Raw genomic sequence first — 14,127 nt, 5'->3', positions numbered from 1 at the left:
ACAGCTGCTCTAAGAGCCTTCTGGCTCGTCAACCCGGATGTTGATGGTTTCTTGGTAACTATGAATTGTATTTGGTCTGTTTATAATGTATGTTTGTAATTTGTTTGTATTTGCTCTGAAGTTCAGGGTGCTGGCTTTTTCCCCTGAACTAAGTGAGTTTATATGTATATGTTGGATTAAAGTACGATTGTTAACTCCTTAACATTACTTTCCTTAGTAAAGCAGATCAAAAGAACCTGTGCTGGCAGTGTTCTTGTTGTTGAGCTTGTGTTGGTTTTTCACCCGCACAACTGCTGCTAGCTGCATTGCTGCAACAAATAGCCAGATATGAAGTGATATGGGTCTGTACCCACATTGTGTGAGTGCAGAAAAGGGAACCTATACAAGACATTGGGAAAGCAAAAATGACAGCACTTGGCAAAAGATTGGATATGAGGACTGAGAGTGAGATGTCAAGGGAAATATCAAGGTTGTGAGCTTGGGTGACTAGGAGGATGGTGGTACTCTCCACAGTAATAAGAAGGCTAGGGAAAAAGGAGGATTTGGGAGAAAAGATAATGATTTCAGTTTTTAACATGTTGAGTTTAAGATAGGATGTTCAGTCAGTTTGACATGTCTAACAGGAGTTGGAAATATGAGACTAGAGATCAGGAAAGAGGTGAGAGCTGGATAAATAGCATAGAGATAATCAGTATAGAGATAATAATGGAAACTATGAAAGCTAATGAGATCATCAAACCAGATAGTTCAGAGGGAGAAGAGAAAAGGGCCCAGGAGAGAGCCTTGGGGGATACCCATAGTTAGTAGGCATGACCTGGAGGAAGATCTAGCAAAGGAGACTGAGAAGGAGCTGTCAGACATGTAGGAGGAGAACTAGAGAGAGTGGTATCTAGATGGCAAAAACCTTGAGATAATAGGGTATCATGGAGAAGATGGTAATATACAGTGTCTAAATTTGCAAAGAGGTCAAGAATGATGAGGATGGAGAAAAGGTCATTAGAACTGGTAAATTAAGAGATCATTAGTAACTTTGGAGAGAACAGTTTCCCTTTACTAATAAAGTCAGAAGTCAGCCTATACAGAGAGTTAAAAAGAGAATTAAAGGAAAGGAAGGGGAAGCACTGATTGTAGATGGTCTTCTCAAGGAGTTTTGCCATTAAAGAGAGGAGAGGTAGCAAAGTAAGATTCATGAAATCTGTGAGTATGAGTATTCTCATACTCCAGTGTGATACTTCTCATTTCCTGACTGTTTTCTTGATTTGTAGATTATTTGTGCTTTAAATAACCACTGACAGAATGTTAGCTTTGTGACTGCAAGGATTATTTCATTTTTATCTCTGTATCTAGTTCTCAGAGCAGTATTTGACAAAGTAGGAACATCATAAATACTTAAAGATTAAGTAAACAAATTACTATCAAAAGGGGTTATTATAGGTGTAACATGAGTGAGGCAAGGATGGGGCTGAATAGGGTGTGCTTTTAAGTGCAAAGAGAAGAATCTAAATAAAAAAACATTCTTACTAGGGTGAAAAAAAGCAGAAACCATGCTTCCAAATCATGTTTTCTACCAATGCAATATGCCTTCTCTTCAAATTATAGCTTTGGTTTTCTTAGAATATAGAAGTCTTAATCTTAAGGTGATCTCAATTGATCAGATGGACAGAATATCTATAGATTGTATAATAAAAAGGTAGAAGAAAGCTTCTCTCAGCTGAATGTGAACAGCTGAATATGGCAAAGTTAAGAATTCTACAGGTGGGAGATGAGAAGGTCATAGAAGAGGTATCAAGAGATGGATAAAGAAAATCTGAGATGATGGAAAAAAATCTTACTCTCACATTGAGAGAGGAGGACTAGAGGATAAAAGATTTGGAACTAAAATGGAGCCTTCAAAGCTGTCTAGTCCAAACCTCTCATTTTACATATGAGGAAACTGAGGCCTGGGAGAGACCTCAGTCCCATGGTTAGTAAGTGGCTGAGCCAGAATTCAAACCAAGTTCTCTGACTATATAAATCCAGTGTGAGAAATGAAGGCAGCCTGAGTTTCAACTGTACAGAAACAACAATATTCCTTCTGCTGAGACCTTAAACAAGTGAAGATAGTGAAAGAAAAATTACCAAAGAAACAATTGAAAATGGGGGAAAAAACATGATCTAGGTAAGAGGCTATTTCTAACCAAAGTAACAAAAGGTATTGGAGGCAGCAAAATGAAATACAAAGTAGTCATGGGGAAAACAAAAAAAATACTCAGATATTAAAAGGAATGAGGCTGAAACTGCTAAGAAATCCTTTGAGGTAAAGTCTAGGTAAGCACCATGCTGATTCTGTACTTTTTCCTGCTTTTAATGGAACCTCCTCTCTCCTAGAGACCAATCGTTTGCCCATCATCTCCAAAACCAAGAGATGAACTCCTAGAATATTACTAGATTTATGTAGATCAGAGAGCCACTCAGATGATAGCTTGGACAGTTAGGAGGGTGTGGGCATTTCTTCTTTTCTATACTTTCTAATCTGGATTGTGACACAAAATGGAAATTGCTGAGCATAAAAGCAAAGAGAAAAGCCATTAGAGTTTATCTGTACCAAACCCTTCACTTTACAAATGAGGAAACTAATGGAATGAAATGATTTATCCAAGGTCATGAAGGAAGTGGCAGAACCTGGCTTCAAATCCAAGTCATCTAACTCCAGATCCAGAAATTATTGCCGCTACATTACATGGCTCAATATAGTATTATTTAAAATAAAAAAAACTCTGGCTCTTCCCACTTATTTTACAGTTTTTTTGAGAGGGGAAGGCAGGGCAATTGGGGTTAAGTGACTTGACCAAGGTCACACAGCTAGTAAGTGTGTCAAGTATCTGAGGCCGGATTTGAACTCAGGTCCTGCTTGACTCCAGGGCCGGTGCTCTACTCACTGTGCCACCTAGCTGCCCCTTTACAGATATTTTTATATGTAATCTGAGTGAGTTTACATACAAAGTTTACTTGAGTGGTGAGATGTTTGAAGTATGGAAGCCAATTAGGAGGCTGTTGCCATAATCTAGGCAAGAGGTGATGAGCAAGTATATGTGAGAGACATTGTAAAGGTAGCTGGCAACTGATCATACATATGGAGTGAGGGAGACTGATGAGCCAAGGATGGTTCTGAGATTGTGAATCTGGAAGACTGGAAGGATGATGGTGTCTTTGACAAAGTGTGAAAGAGAGGAGGTTTTGAGGCGGGGCAGTAAGCGAGATGATGAGTTCAGTCTTGGGCATGTTAGTTTTGGGACATCTGGTTTATAATGTCCAAGGCAATTGTTACCGACTGGTATAATACCTATTTATCCTCTCACTTGTCCTCCAATAATTTGTCAGACAGTATTGTTTAGGACTTCCTCTCTCACTCCAATACTCATTCCATCCTCCACTAAAGGGAGATCATAAATGATTTTTTTTCACTCTGTAACCTTTAACAATTTCTGAGCAAAGTGGTAAGCTAGGTGTTTTAGCCCTTCTTTAGAAAAACAAGTATATATGCTTTCACAAGGTGGGGTACCCCATTCAAATTACACTGCTATTTCTAAACCCACAGCTGACTTTTAACGCTTTTCAGTATTAGTAAATCCACCACCTGCTGATAGGAGTAATTGCTTTACACACAGAATGCAATTAACTGTCAAGATTTTTTCTTCTTCTCTTGCTGCCTTGCTCAATTTTACACCACAGGAAATATTTCTGTGTGAAAGGCCATAAAAATGATTGGTATTTGCAAAATAAATCATTACACTTTGGGTGCTATGAGAAACAAGCAATACATACTGTAACAGAAATCCAGGGGAACCTAGTAATGTTCTTAGCATTCAGCTGTGTTGAAAATAGCTGCTTGCACAGAATCAAAATTCTATTTCCTTTTCAAATCCAAACAAATTAGTCTGGCACAATTGTTTTCTTGGTTTTCAGAGTTAGGGGGGTCAAAATATAACCCAGTTGTAGAATAAAAAAGATGCTGGGGCACCTGAATTGCAAGATCAATATTGGGTAGTGATGGTGGTTGGCTGGTTGAGGTAGTGAATCTAGCAATAAATACTTTAATGATAGTCTATTTTCCCTACATTGTGTTTAGTGCTAGCTGCAAGGTAATAGGGGCTGGGCTAGTAAAAAGAAAGTGTAAAATATTGTTATGGGTCATGCTGAAGCCAGCTCAACCATTAGCAAGAGATGGTTAAATTTTCAGTGTGAGCGTTTATAGTGTGAGCAAAAATGAACACACTACAAATTAGAACTTGATTTATTGTTTTGCTGATTTCTAGACTTAAGAAAGTGACAGAGAAAATGTTGATAATGTAGGTTAAACTTAAAAGTGTGTCATGTCTACTTTATTTTTTTTTGCAAAGAACGACTTGCTAAACATTTGTAAGTACACCCCTTGGTGCCCTGAAGGAACTTACTTTACTTCCTATCCTATCTACTTCATACCCCTCCAAAGTAAAGTTTGACATGTGGAATATCCATCCTAAATGTGAGATTCATTTTATATTTTGATTCCTTATACCTTCAAAAATTTGCAGGAGTTTTTATTAGCTTTTGCTGTGGTTGCAAGGGAACAAAATTGCATCATTCTACCGTTCCAGACTTATATTATTCCCTTCCATGCAATCTATACTCCAGTCAAACTGGGCTACAGTGGTCCCGTAACTATTACATACCTTCTGGGATTTTGTTTACAAAATATCTAATGCCTGGAATGCCCTCTGCCCTTTTTGCCTTTTGAATTCCTATCTATTTTTTAAAACACACATCAAATACCACCACCTCTGTGACACCATTCATGATTCCCTGGTCCAAAATTACCTTCCCTTTTAGACATCATAACGAAAAACACAGTACACCATTACAACTATCTTTGTTTAAAAGTGTTTTAAGCTTCCAGAGATCATGTTCTTATCTAAATTTTATACCTCCCTAGTACAGTATACTGTATACAACAGGAACTTAAGAAATGTTTTATTCTATGGTAAGCTATATTTAAGGCACAGTGAAATTTCTAAGATCCTTAAGGTCTTAAGATCATAGACCTAGAAGAGGAAGGGCCCTTAACAACCATTTAGTCTGACCCCCTCAACTTATAGATGTGAAAGCTCACGTCTATGGAAATACCTACTTGCCCACAATGAAGGAAATTTGCTCCAAATACTAGAGATCTAGGATCAATTTTGAAAGTTTTTAATGTTTTTATTTCTCTTCTGTTTAACAATCTTACTTTAAAGTAGATAATGATCTTACCTTTTCTCTCCCAGCCCTATTCCATTTAAGTCTTTATTATACCAGATGGGGAAACTGACTCACAGACTTTCCTTCAAATTCACAACTAGCTTAATTACCATAACAAATATTATAGTATCCTTGGATATTGGGGGAGGGGGAAGAGAGAAACCTAACTTTAATAATGCTTTTGTCACTTAGTTGTTGTTTGTCCTTCATTCTCAAAGAGGACCATGACATCAGGAAGGTGATGCCATGACTTGCAAGTGAATTAGATTTAAGTGAGGGAGGGCTGTGCAAAGTCAGCAGCCTCGCTCTCTCCTCCAGAGCCTGGGTTTGTCCTGACAAATGTACTCCCAGGTGTTTTATACATTCTACAGTTATTTTTAAATGGGGTACCTTTAACTATATCTTCTTATAGAATTTTATTGGTGATACATAAAAATGCTGATGATTTATGTGGGCTTATTTTCTATCCTACTACTTTGCTAAAATTATTGTTTCAATTGACTTTTTAGTTGAATCTCTAGGATTTTCCAGATACATCATCATATTGCCTACAAAAAGAGATAGTTTTATTACCTCCATGCCCATTATGATTCCTTCAATTTCTTTTCCTTCTCTTATGGCTCTTGCTAGCATTTCTAATACAATATTGAATAGTATTAGTGAAAATAGGCATCGTTGTTTCACTCTTGATCTTATTGGGAAGGCTTATAGCTTATCCCCATTGCAAATAATGCTTGTTTATGATTTTAGGTAGATAATTCTTATCATTATAAGGAAAAATCCATTTATACTTATGCTTTTGAGTGTTTTTTAATAGGAATGATTGTTGCATTTTGTCGAAAGTTTTGTTACTTTTGTTATTGATATAATCAATTATGTTAATAGTTTTCCTTATGTTAAACCATCCCTGGCATCATGGTATAAATCCCACTTGGTCACCATGAATAACCTTTGTGATATATTGTTGTAGTCTCCTACCTAGTATTTTATTTAGAATTTTTGCATCCATATTCCTTAATGAAATTAGTTTATAATTTTCTCTGTTTTTGCTCTTCCTAATTTAGGTATTAGCATCATATTCGTTTCATAAAGGGAGTTTTATCATTTATATTATGCTTATTATTCCAAATAATTTATTTAATATTGGAATTAGTTGACCTTTAAATGTTTGGTAGAATTCACTTGTAAGTCCGTCTGGTCCTAATGCTCTTTTCTTAGGATATTCAACCTTTTAATTTTTGATACTAGTAATCTGATTTTCTTTTATTTTTGAACATATTAACCAATTATTTATCTATTTTATGCTTTTTCCCACAAGACCAACTTCTAGTTTTATTTACTAATTCAGTGGTTTTCTTACATTCAATTTTATTAAATAATTAATTAATAATTAGAATTATTAAACTTTAGTTTTTAGAATTTTCAATTTGGTATTTAAGTGAAGATTTTTAATTTATCCTTTTTCTAGTTTTTAAATTGCATACCCAGTTTATTGGACACTGAACATCTTTAACAATGGAGATATTAGAACATTTAATTCCATTTTTCCTGTTTCATTCACTCCATGCTTCATCACTCTAGGAAGAGTTGTTGGACTATGGTGTAGGGCCTATGTTATGAGTAGTCAAGATGTGTACTCTTTTTTCAACCACATAGTTTACAAGTTTCTTGAGGATAGGCAGCACTGTCTTTATCTTATGTTCTCCCTTCTCTCTCCAGTACTTTTTGTGTGATACACTTTGTGGAATTAATGAATCAATTGTAACAACTGTGCATTTTCACAAAATAAAATATTCTCACTTAAATATTCCATCTTACTATTTACAGGCAATGACAAACTCATCAATCTCTCTTCCTAGATTCCCTCTTTAATCATATGATCTCATCATGACCAACACTAATAAAATCTAAACAGATTGATTCTTCTGCTTTTAAAGGTCTACCTTGTTAAAATGTATCACTCTAAATCAATAAGAAACAATTTGACAGTCCTTACTCGTCTAACAGCAACAATCTGTCACTACATTTTCCCCAAAACAACAGAATTATTTTATGATTCCTTTAAAAATGTTGCTCACAGTTTGATGTAACAATAAAATAATTTGTTATATAACCAAAGTAGTTGAATTGGTGTATGCAAGTGCAAGCATACATATAAACATGGAGATCGAAGAGATAATGTCCTGGAAAAACATTCAACCAACTCAGTGGGTGCTTGATGAAGGAATGATTAAGTTTCACAAAAAGATGAATAATTCACTTGTAATGTGAACATTCAGTGGCCTATTTTTCATACGTTATTCTATAAAAACCCATCCTTCCATGCCTTTCTTTAATACATGCCTTTTCTATTTCCATTATTTTTTCATTCCCACCCATGTCAATCAAAACTGTCACTGTTGAGACCTGCTAAAGTAAACACCATGTTTGTATTTTAAAAGTTATTTCTTTACCATCTGTTTCTTTTTAATTTTTCTTCACCTTTCACCCCTCATGCCTACTGTTCTAAGACTGTTTTCTTTCTCTCCCTCGTTTTCTTTCTGCCAGACTGAGCCTTGGAAGCAGAATCAAGGCACTGAAAGATTGACCCTTGTATTTTTTTCAAGTTATTTTGAAAAATTATCTTCAAGTTAATGTGATGTTTACATGACGGAAAGGCTTCTTTACAAAATGTGTAATCTTAACATAGTTATTCATGTCTTTGGATCTCAGATTCCTCACCTATAAAACTTTGTTCAGTCCGTTTTCAGTCCTGTCTGATATTTTGTGACCCCATTTGGAGTTTTCTTGGCAGAGATACTGGAGTGATTTGCCTTTCTTTCTCCAGCTCATTTTATAGATGAGGAAACTGGGGCAAGTAGGGTTAAGTGACTTGCCCAGGGTCACGCAGCTAGTACATATCGGAGGCTGGATTTAAACTCAGGTCTTCCTGACTCCAGGTCTGGTGCTCTATCCATTGGACTACCTAGCTGTCCGGTGTAAAAAATAAAAAGGTGATTTTTAAGGTCCCTTTCAGCTCTAAGATCCCATGATTCTATTACTCCAAAAAAGGAGTGCTTTTCAGCTACTCTTAATTTTTTTTTTGGTTTATAATGTGTGTAGGTATAAAAGGATCAAGCTGAAATTCTTGTAAACTCTGATAGTCTAAGCACACAATTAAAGTCAGCACAGGTTCTGCTGAGACTCACATGGCAGCCTACCTCTGAGATGCCAGGCACTTGTGGAGGACATAGAAGTTAAAGTCCTAGTTCCTGACCTCAAGGAGTTTACAATCTAGCTGAAAAGATAGAATTAAAAGAACCATACAATACTTAAGATCCAAACTAGTTCATACCGGGTCTCAGATGTTTTCTAACATTGTGAACCTGGGCAAGTCATTTAACTTCTGGCTCATTTCCCTCTTCTGTAAAATGAACCTGTTTTCCAAGATTATTTTCAGGATAAAATGAGACAACATTTGTGAAGTGCTCTGCAAACCTTAAAGTATTATATAAATATTAGCTATTCTATAATAATAATAATATGTAAACTGTATGGTAGTGATTATCATTATTATGAGGAGGAGGAGTAGAAATAAATTTCTTTCTCCTTTTCTTCTTTTTAGTTTCTTTTCCAAAAAAGTTAACATCCTGAATCATTTTAAAAGGGGGTAGGTGGGGTCACACAGTCAGGAAATATGGAAACCAGGATTTAAATTTGCTTCTCTGGATGGTCCTGTAATGTAAATCTTTAAGTTTGTTTCATCCTATGGAAGGGATTAAGTCCAGAAAACAATTGTCTTTGTTTTACAATAATGAAGATAAATTCTGCTGGTACCTAGTAGGCACTTAATAAATGATTATTGCTTGACTGACTTAAGTGTTTATCTGTTTCAAAAAAACTAGCAAGCATGAAGATCCTAGATCACTTTTCAGCATTTTCAGCAAAAGTTTAAGCTGTTTAAAAGTAAATTCTCATCATAAATTTGTGAGTTTTGCCTAGATAAGCTTCACTTCTAAATTTAATATAGAAAACATTATAATTTTATGGCTGAACCAAATTCCCTGTAATACCCTTATGTTCCCAAACTAACAAAATAGCAGGTGTTTAAAAAGCTCAGCTGCATATGTTTAATTCTTTCCCCCCAAATTTCCATTTTTCCCCAGTTGGTTTCAAAATGCGTGGAAATTTTCCATTTTTAAACCCAGAGCACATTTCTATTGATCACATATCTTTGGTCAAAGAAAAATACAACTCCAATTAATCTTAACTGTCAAATGTGCTGTTTAAATTTAAATATGCATTAAACATACATTTTTGCCAAAATGCTGTGTTGGTTATGACACTGGATTGAGCCCTGTACAGAGCGTGTAGATGTGATGTCTACCTCTTAGGAACATTCAATCTAGGAATAACAAAGCAGAAGCAGGCAGACTTCTCTTCCATAGTTGAAAGAATTTGCAAATCTAACAAGAAGTCTTTGAGGACAAGGAATTTTGAGGCTAATCCAGGATTTGAAGTTTGATGCTGTATTAAAGTTAGGGATGAAGTTTGTGGTGGTATGACAGTAACTGACATATGTATAAAACTTAAAGATTTGAGAAGTTTTTCCCTCTCACAACACTCCTGTGAGATAGGTAATACAAATATTACTATCTCCCTTTCACAGCTGAAGAAACTGAACTTTCCCAGCAATTTCTTCACCATGACCTTATTTGAGTTCTCTCCTCCTCCCATACCTCCTCTCACTTCCCAGGAAGAAAAGAAAAAAGGAAAGAAGGAAGAAAGGGAGGGAGGGATGCATGGAGGGAAGGAGAGATGAAAGGTGGGAGGGAAGAAGGAAAGAAGGAAAGGGAAAGAAAGAAGACAAAGGAAGAAGGAAAGAAGGAAGGGATGGAGGGAGGGATAAAAGGCAGGAGGGAGGAAAGAAGGAAAGAGAAAGAAGGAAGAAAAGAAAGAAGGAAGGAAGGGAAACAAATATTTATTAAGTGTCTGCTATACACCAAGAACGGTGCTAAATGTTTTATAAATATTATCTCATTTGATCCTCACAACAACTCTGGGAAATATGCGCTATTATTACAGTTGCCATTTTATAGTTGAGGAAACTGAGGTAGGTAGAGATTAAGTTACTTGTTCAGGGTCACACAACTAATAAGGGTCTAAGGCTGGATTTTAATCCAAATTTTCCTGACTCTCGACCCATTGCTCTATCTCCTGTCTCTTTCCAGCACCTCCCATTAAAACGTAAATTCCTTAAGAGCAGAAACTATCTGTTTGTATTCCCAGTATAGCATAGTACCTGGCAGCACCTAAGTGCTTAATAAATAATCTATTGATCTATCTATCTATCTATCTATCTATCTACCTACCTACCTACCTAGCTATCCATCCATCTATCCATCTATCTATCCATTTGTCTAACTATCCATCTATCTATGTATCTGTCTGTCTGTCTGTTTGTCTGTCTATCTACCCATCCACCCATCCATCCATCCATTCATCTTTCTATCCATTTGTCTACCTATCCACCCATCGATCCATCCATCTATCTAACCATCCATCTATCTATCTATCTATCTATCTATCTATCTATCTATCTATCTATCTATCTACCTATGATCCAGGACTAGAACTGAGGTCTCAGGATTGATAGTCCAATACTTTTCTTTTTAACAGGGTGTCACACTACCTCACCAGAAGGCCTACATCAAAAGAGTCATGCTTTAATGCCTGTACCTTCAGAGGCTATACATATATTCAAACAATGCTGCCTTGGCTCAAAGTAATTTTGAAATTCTTGAGATTGCATTCAAAACCAACTTACAAGTTACTTAAGAAAATTAGGTACATTAATTTTTTAGCCACGCCTTGTATTTCAGGAAGGTCATACAACTTTCAAATAAGTTGGAAACACATGAAAGATGCCAGGATGTTCCAACTTACTTTTATCTGGACAATCTGAATTTCTTCACACCTGATTTCTGTGAGAGATTTCCTTGTCTGTCCTTTTCTGTGGCCAAATTTACACTTGTTCCTCATCACCTGCTCATCATCTTCTATGGGTCTCCGAACGTATTTGAAGCGGTCTTTGAGTGCTCGTTTCCACAGAAACTGCATAAAGTAACAGATATTCTTTGGTTACTCACCATGAGGCTTTAGACTTCCCTCCATAAACTAGGAGATCTCACTGTACTGTCAGTTCTGCCTTTGGAGACATTTTCATACTTCATTCGTTTGCTGAGATTTAGGGGAGAAGTGATATTGGTCTTTGGCTAAAAGTCCTCAAGGTGGGAAACTGAACAATTCTCAAAAAACATTTTTCTGTCATCATTTGGAAACCTTTTTGGGTAACATAACTAACAGCATGGTGATGTTGAGATTTTATGTTTGGGAGAATGGGTGAGCAGACCTGCAATGGATTCCAATGGTTTCTTATCACAGCTTGAGATTTCATTTTGCTATCCTCTTAAAGAAGAAGAGGAAGTGTATGTGGTCCAGTGGACTAAACCAAAGGTCTGGAACTCAGGATGTAATTACCTTGTTTTGTTTTGGTAACTGGGCCAACATAGGTATATGATTTCATTATGAATTCCAACCCTCCAGGCTCCTCCTAATGTCCTGCTTTCTACAGGAGAATCCTGCTCTACTATAGCTTGATTAGGTCACATGTAGGATGTTGGGTATATGATTCCAGGCACCACATTTTTGGAAGGACACTGACACTTTGGAGAGTTTCAGAGAACAACAAAGATGGTGACAGTGCTGGAGACTATGCTACATGAGGATCAGTTGAAAGAATTGGGAATATCTACTCTAAGTCTGTATGTGGGTGAGGAATGGGGAGTATTTTACACACACACACACACACACACACACACACACACACACACAGAAGACTGTCATAAAAAAGAGTAGTTAGATTTGGTTGTCCAAAGGGACAGAGGGAAGAACTAGGATATAAAAGTGAAAGATGCAGATAGACAGAATTAGGCTACAAAAATATGTGGGGAAAATCACTTTTTAGAAGAGTGAAATGAGTTAAAACTGAGAAATAGTGGTTTTCCTTTATCTAAAGGTCTTTAATAAAAAGCTGATCAGCTGGGCATACTGCAGAAGAGATTCTGGTTCAGTTATATGTTGGACTAGATGCCCCCCTGAAGTCTTTACCAACTGAGATTTTGTATTTCTCTTTTTGCAGTATAGAGTGCAGATGAGATAGACTGATTATGGTTTAGAATAAAACAGGCTGCTCCTGGTCACCTTGCTTAAGTCCAGTTGACAGAGTTTTTGCTACCAATTCTGTTTCCATTTGGAAACAAAATATAGCCATGGTATCTTGTAAACAGGTCTAGATAAATTTATCTCTAGGTCTAATCGAGTTGTTGATTCCTGGCTATTATATTAGAAATGGCTGAGCACTTCCTTCATGCTTGTGAAATAGCTCCCTTCACAGCTGTATCACATATCAAAGATTTGGGGCCAGAAGGGATCTTAGAAGTCATCTAATTCAATTTCCAACACGGCAGCACTGGATTAAAGGGGTCCAATTTCAGTGTGCCCCCTCAAAAGACTCCATAATAAATTATTATAACATGCTTGGTCTTATAATATCATATATATATCTTATATGTATGGTACATTATATATATGTATGTATATATATATATATATATATATATATATAAAATATTTTTTTAAAATGAAGTCTTCAGCCTTCTGTTGGAGGATTGAAAGATTTGCAGACAATTTGAGCTTAATGGGAAGTATACTAGCAAGCAACTGTAAAGGAAATTAACTCTAAAGAACAGAATTATCTCTATTTCTCAACCTGACTCTTTCAATTTGTTAATTTTTTGGTCCAAACAGAAAAAGCACAAATTCAGTATGAGTCACCACATGAAAACCTGGAGAGAAGAGATTATCAAGGAGAAGAGAGTGATTAACAGTGTCAGAGGCTGCAGAGGGGTCAAGAAGGATGAAGACTGAGAAAAGGTCACTAGATTTGGCATTTAGGGAATCATTAGTAATTTTAGAGAGGGCCATTTTAGTTGAATGATGAAGTTGGAAGCCAGATTGCAGAGAGCTAAAAAGAGAGGGAGAAGAAAAGAAGCAAAGGTACCCATATATATCTTAAAGTCAACATGTTCAGGACTGAACTCATCACCTTTCCCCCAAAACCCTCCCTTCTTCCTAACTCCCTATTACTCTTGAGGGTAGTACTATCTTTCTAATCACCCAGGCTCAAAACCTAGATGTTATCCTCTACTCCTTCCTCACTCTCTCTCACCCCCCAAGCCCCACATATTCAATCTGTTGCTATGACCTGTGGTTTTACCTTTGTAACATCTCTCCTATATGTCCCCTTCTCTCCCCTGGCACTGCCATCACCCTCCTGCAGGTCTTTATCACCTTCCAAATTCCAAAAAGAGGCAAAAGATAGTTCCTGCCCTCAAGGAGTTTACAATCTAACGTATGAGTTAACAAGCAAACAAAGATACATAAAACAAACTATATACAGGATAAATAGGAAATAATAGATGGAAGGCACTGTAATTAAGAGGGTTTGGAAAAGGCTTCCTGTAGAAGGTGAGATTTTAGTTGGGACTTAAAGGAAACCAGGGAAGGTCAGTAGTTGGAGTAGAGGAAGGAGAGTGTTCCAGGAACAAGGGAAAGCCAAAGATAATACCAGGAACTGAGAGATGGAGTGTCTTTCTCATGGAGCAATTAGCAGGCCAGTGTCACTGAATCAGAGTATGTTTTGGGGAGTAAGGTCTAAGATGACTGGGAAGGTAGGAGGGACTAGGTTACGAAGGACATTAAATGCCAAACAGAACATTTTGTGTTTGCTCCTGGAGGCAATAGGAAGGCATTGGAGTTCATTGAGTGGAA

The 14,127-nt window shown here is 36.6% G+C and overlaps 1 protein-coding gene across 1 annotated transcript in view; it reads right to left on the bottom strand.

Annotated features, from left to right (window-relative positions):
• SAMD3 (sterile alpha motif domain containing 3) overlaps positions 1-14,127 on the bottom strand; it is a 61,643-nt gene that overhangs the window by 15,820 nt on the left and 31,696 nt on the right. Inside the window, exon 6 of the mRNA XM_036768990.1 lies at positions 11,182-11,349. Coding sequence (XP_036624885.1) covers positions 11,182-11,349 — 168 coding nt within the window. The remainder of the gene's footprint in view (positions 1-11,181; positions 11,350-14,127) is intronic.

This window comes from Trichosurus vulpecula, chromosome 7 (assembly GCF_011100635.1).
Source record: "Trichosurus vulpecula isolate mTriVul1 chromosome 7, mTriVul1.pri, whole genome shotgun sequence".
Classification (NCBI taxonomy): Eukaryota; Metazoa; Chordata; class Mammalia; order Diprotodontia; family Phalangeridae; genus Trichosurus; species Trichosurus vulpecula.
Note: the sequence above shows the minus strand (reverse complement) of the source record. Positions and strands in the feature narration are given on the sequence as shown.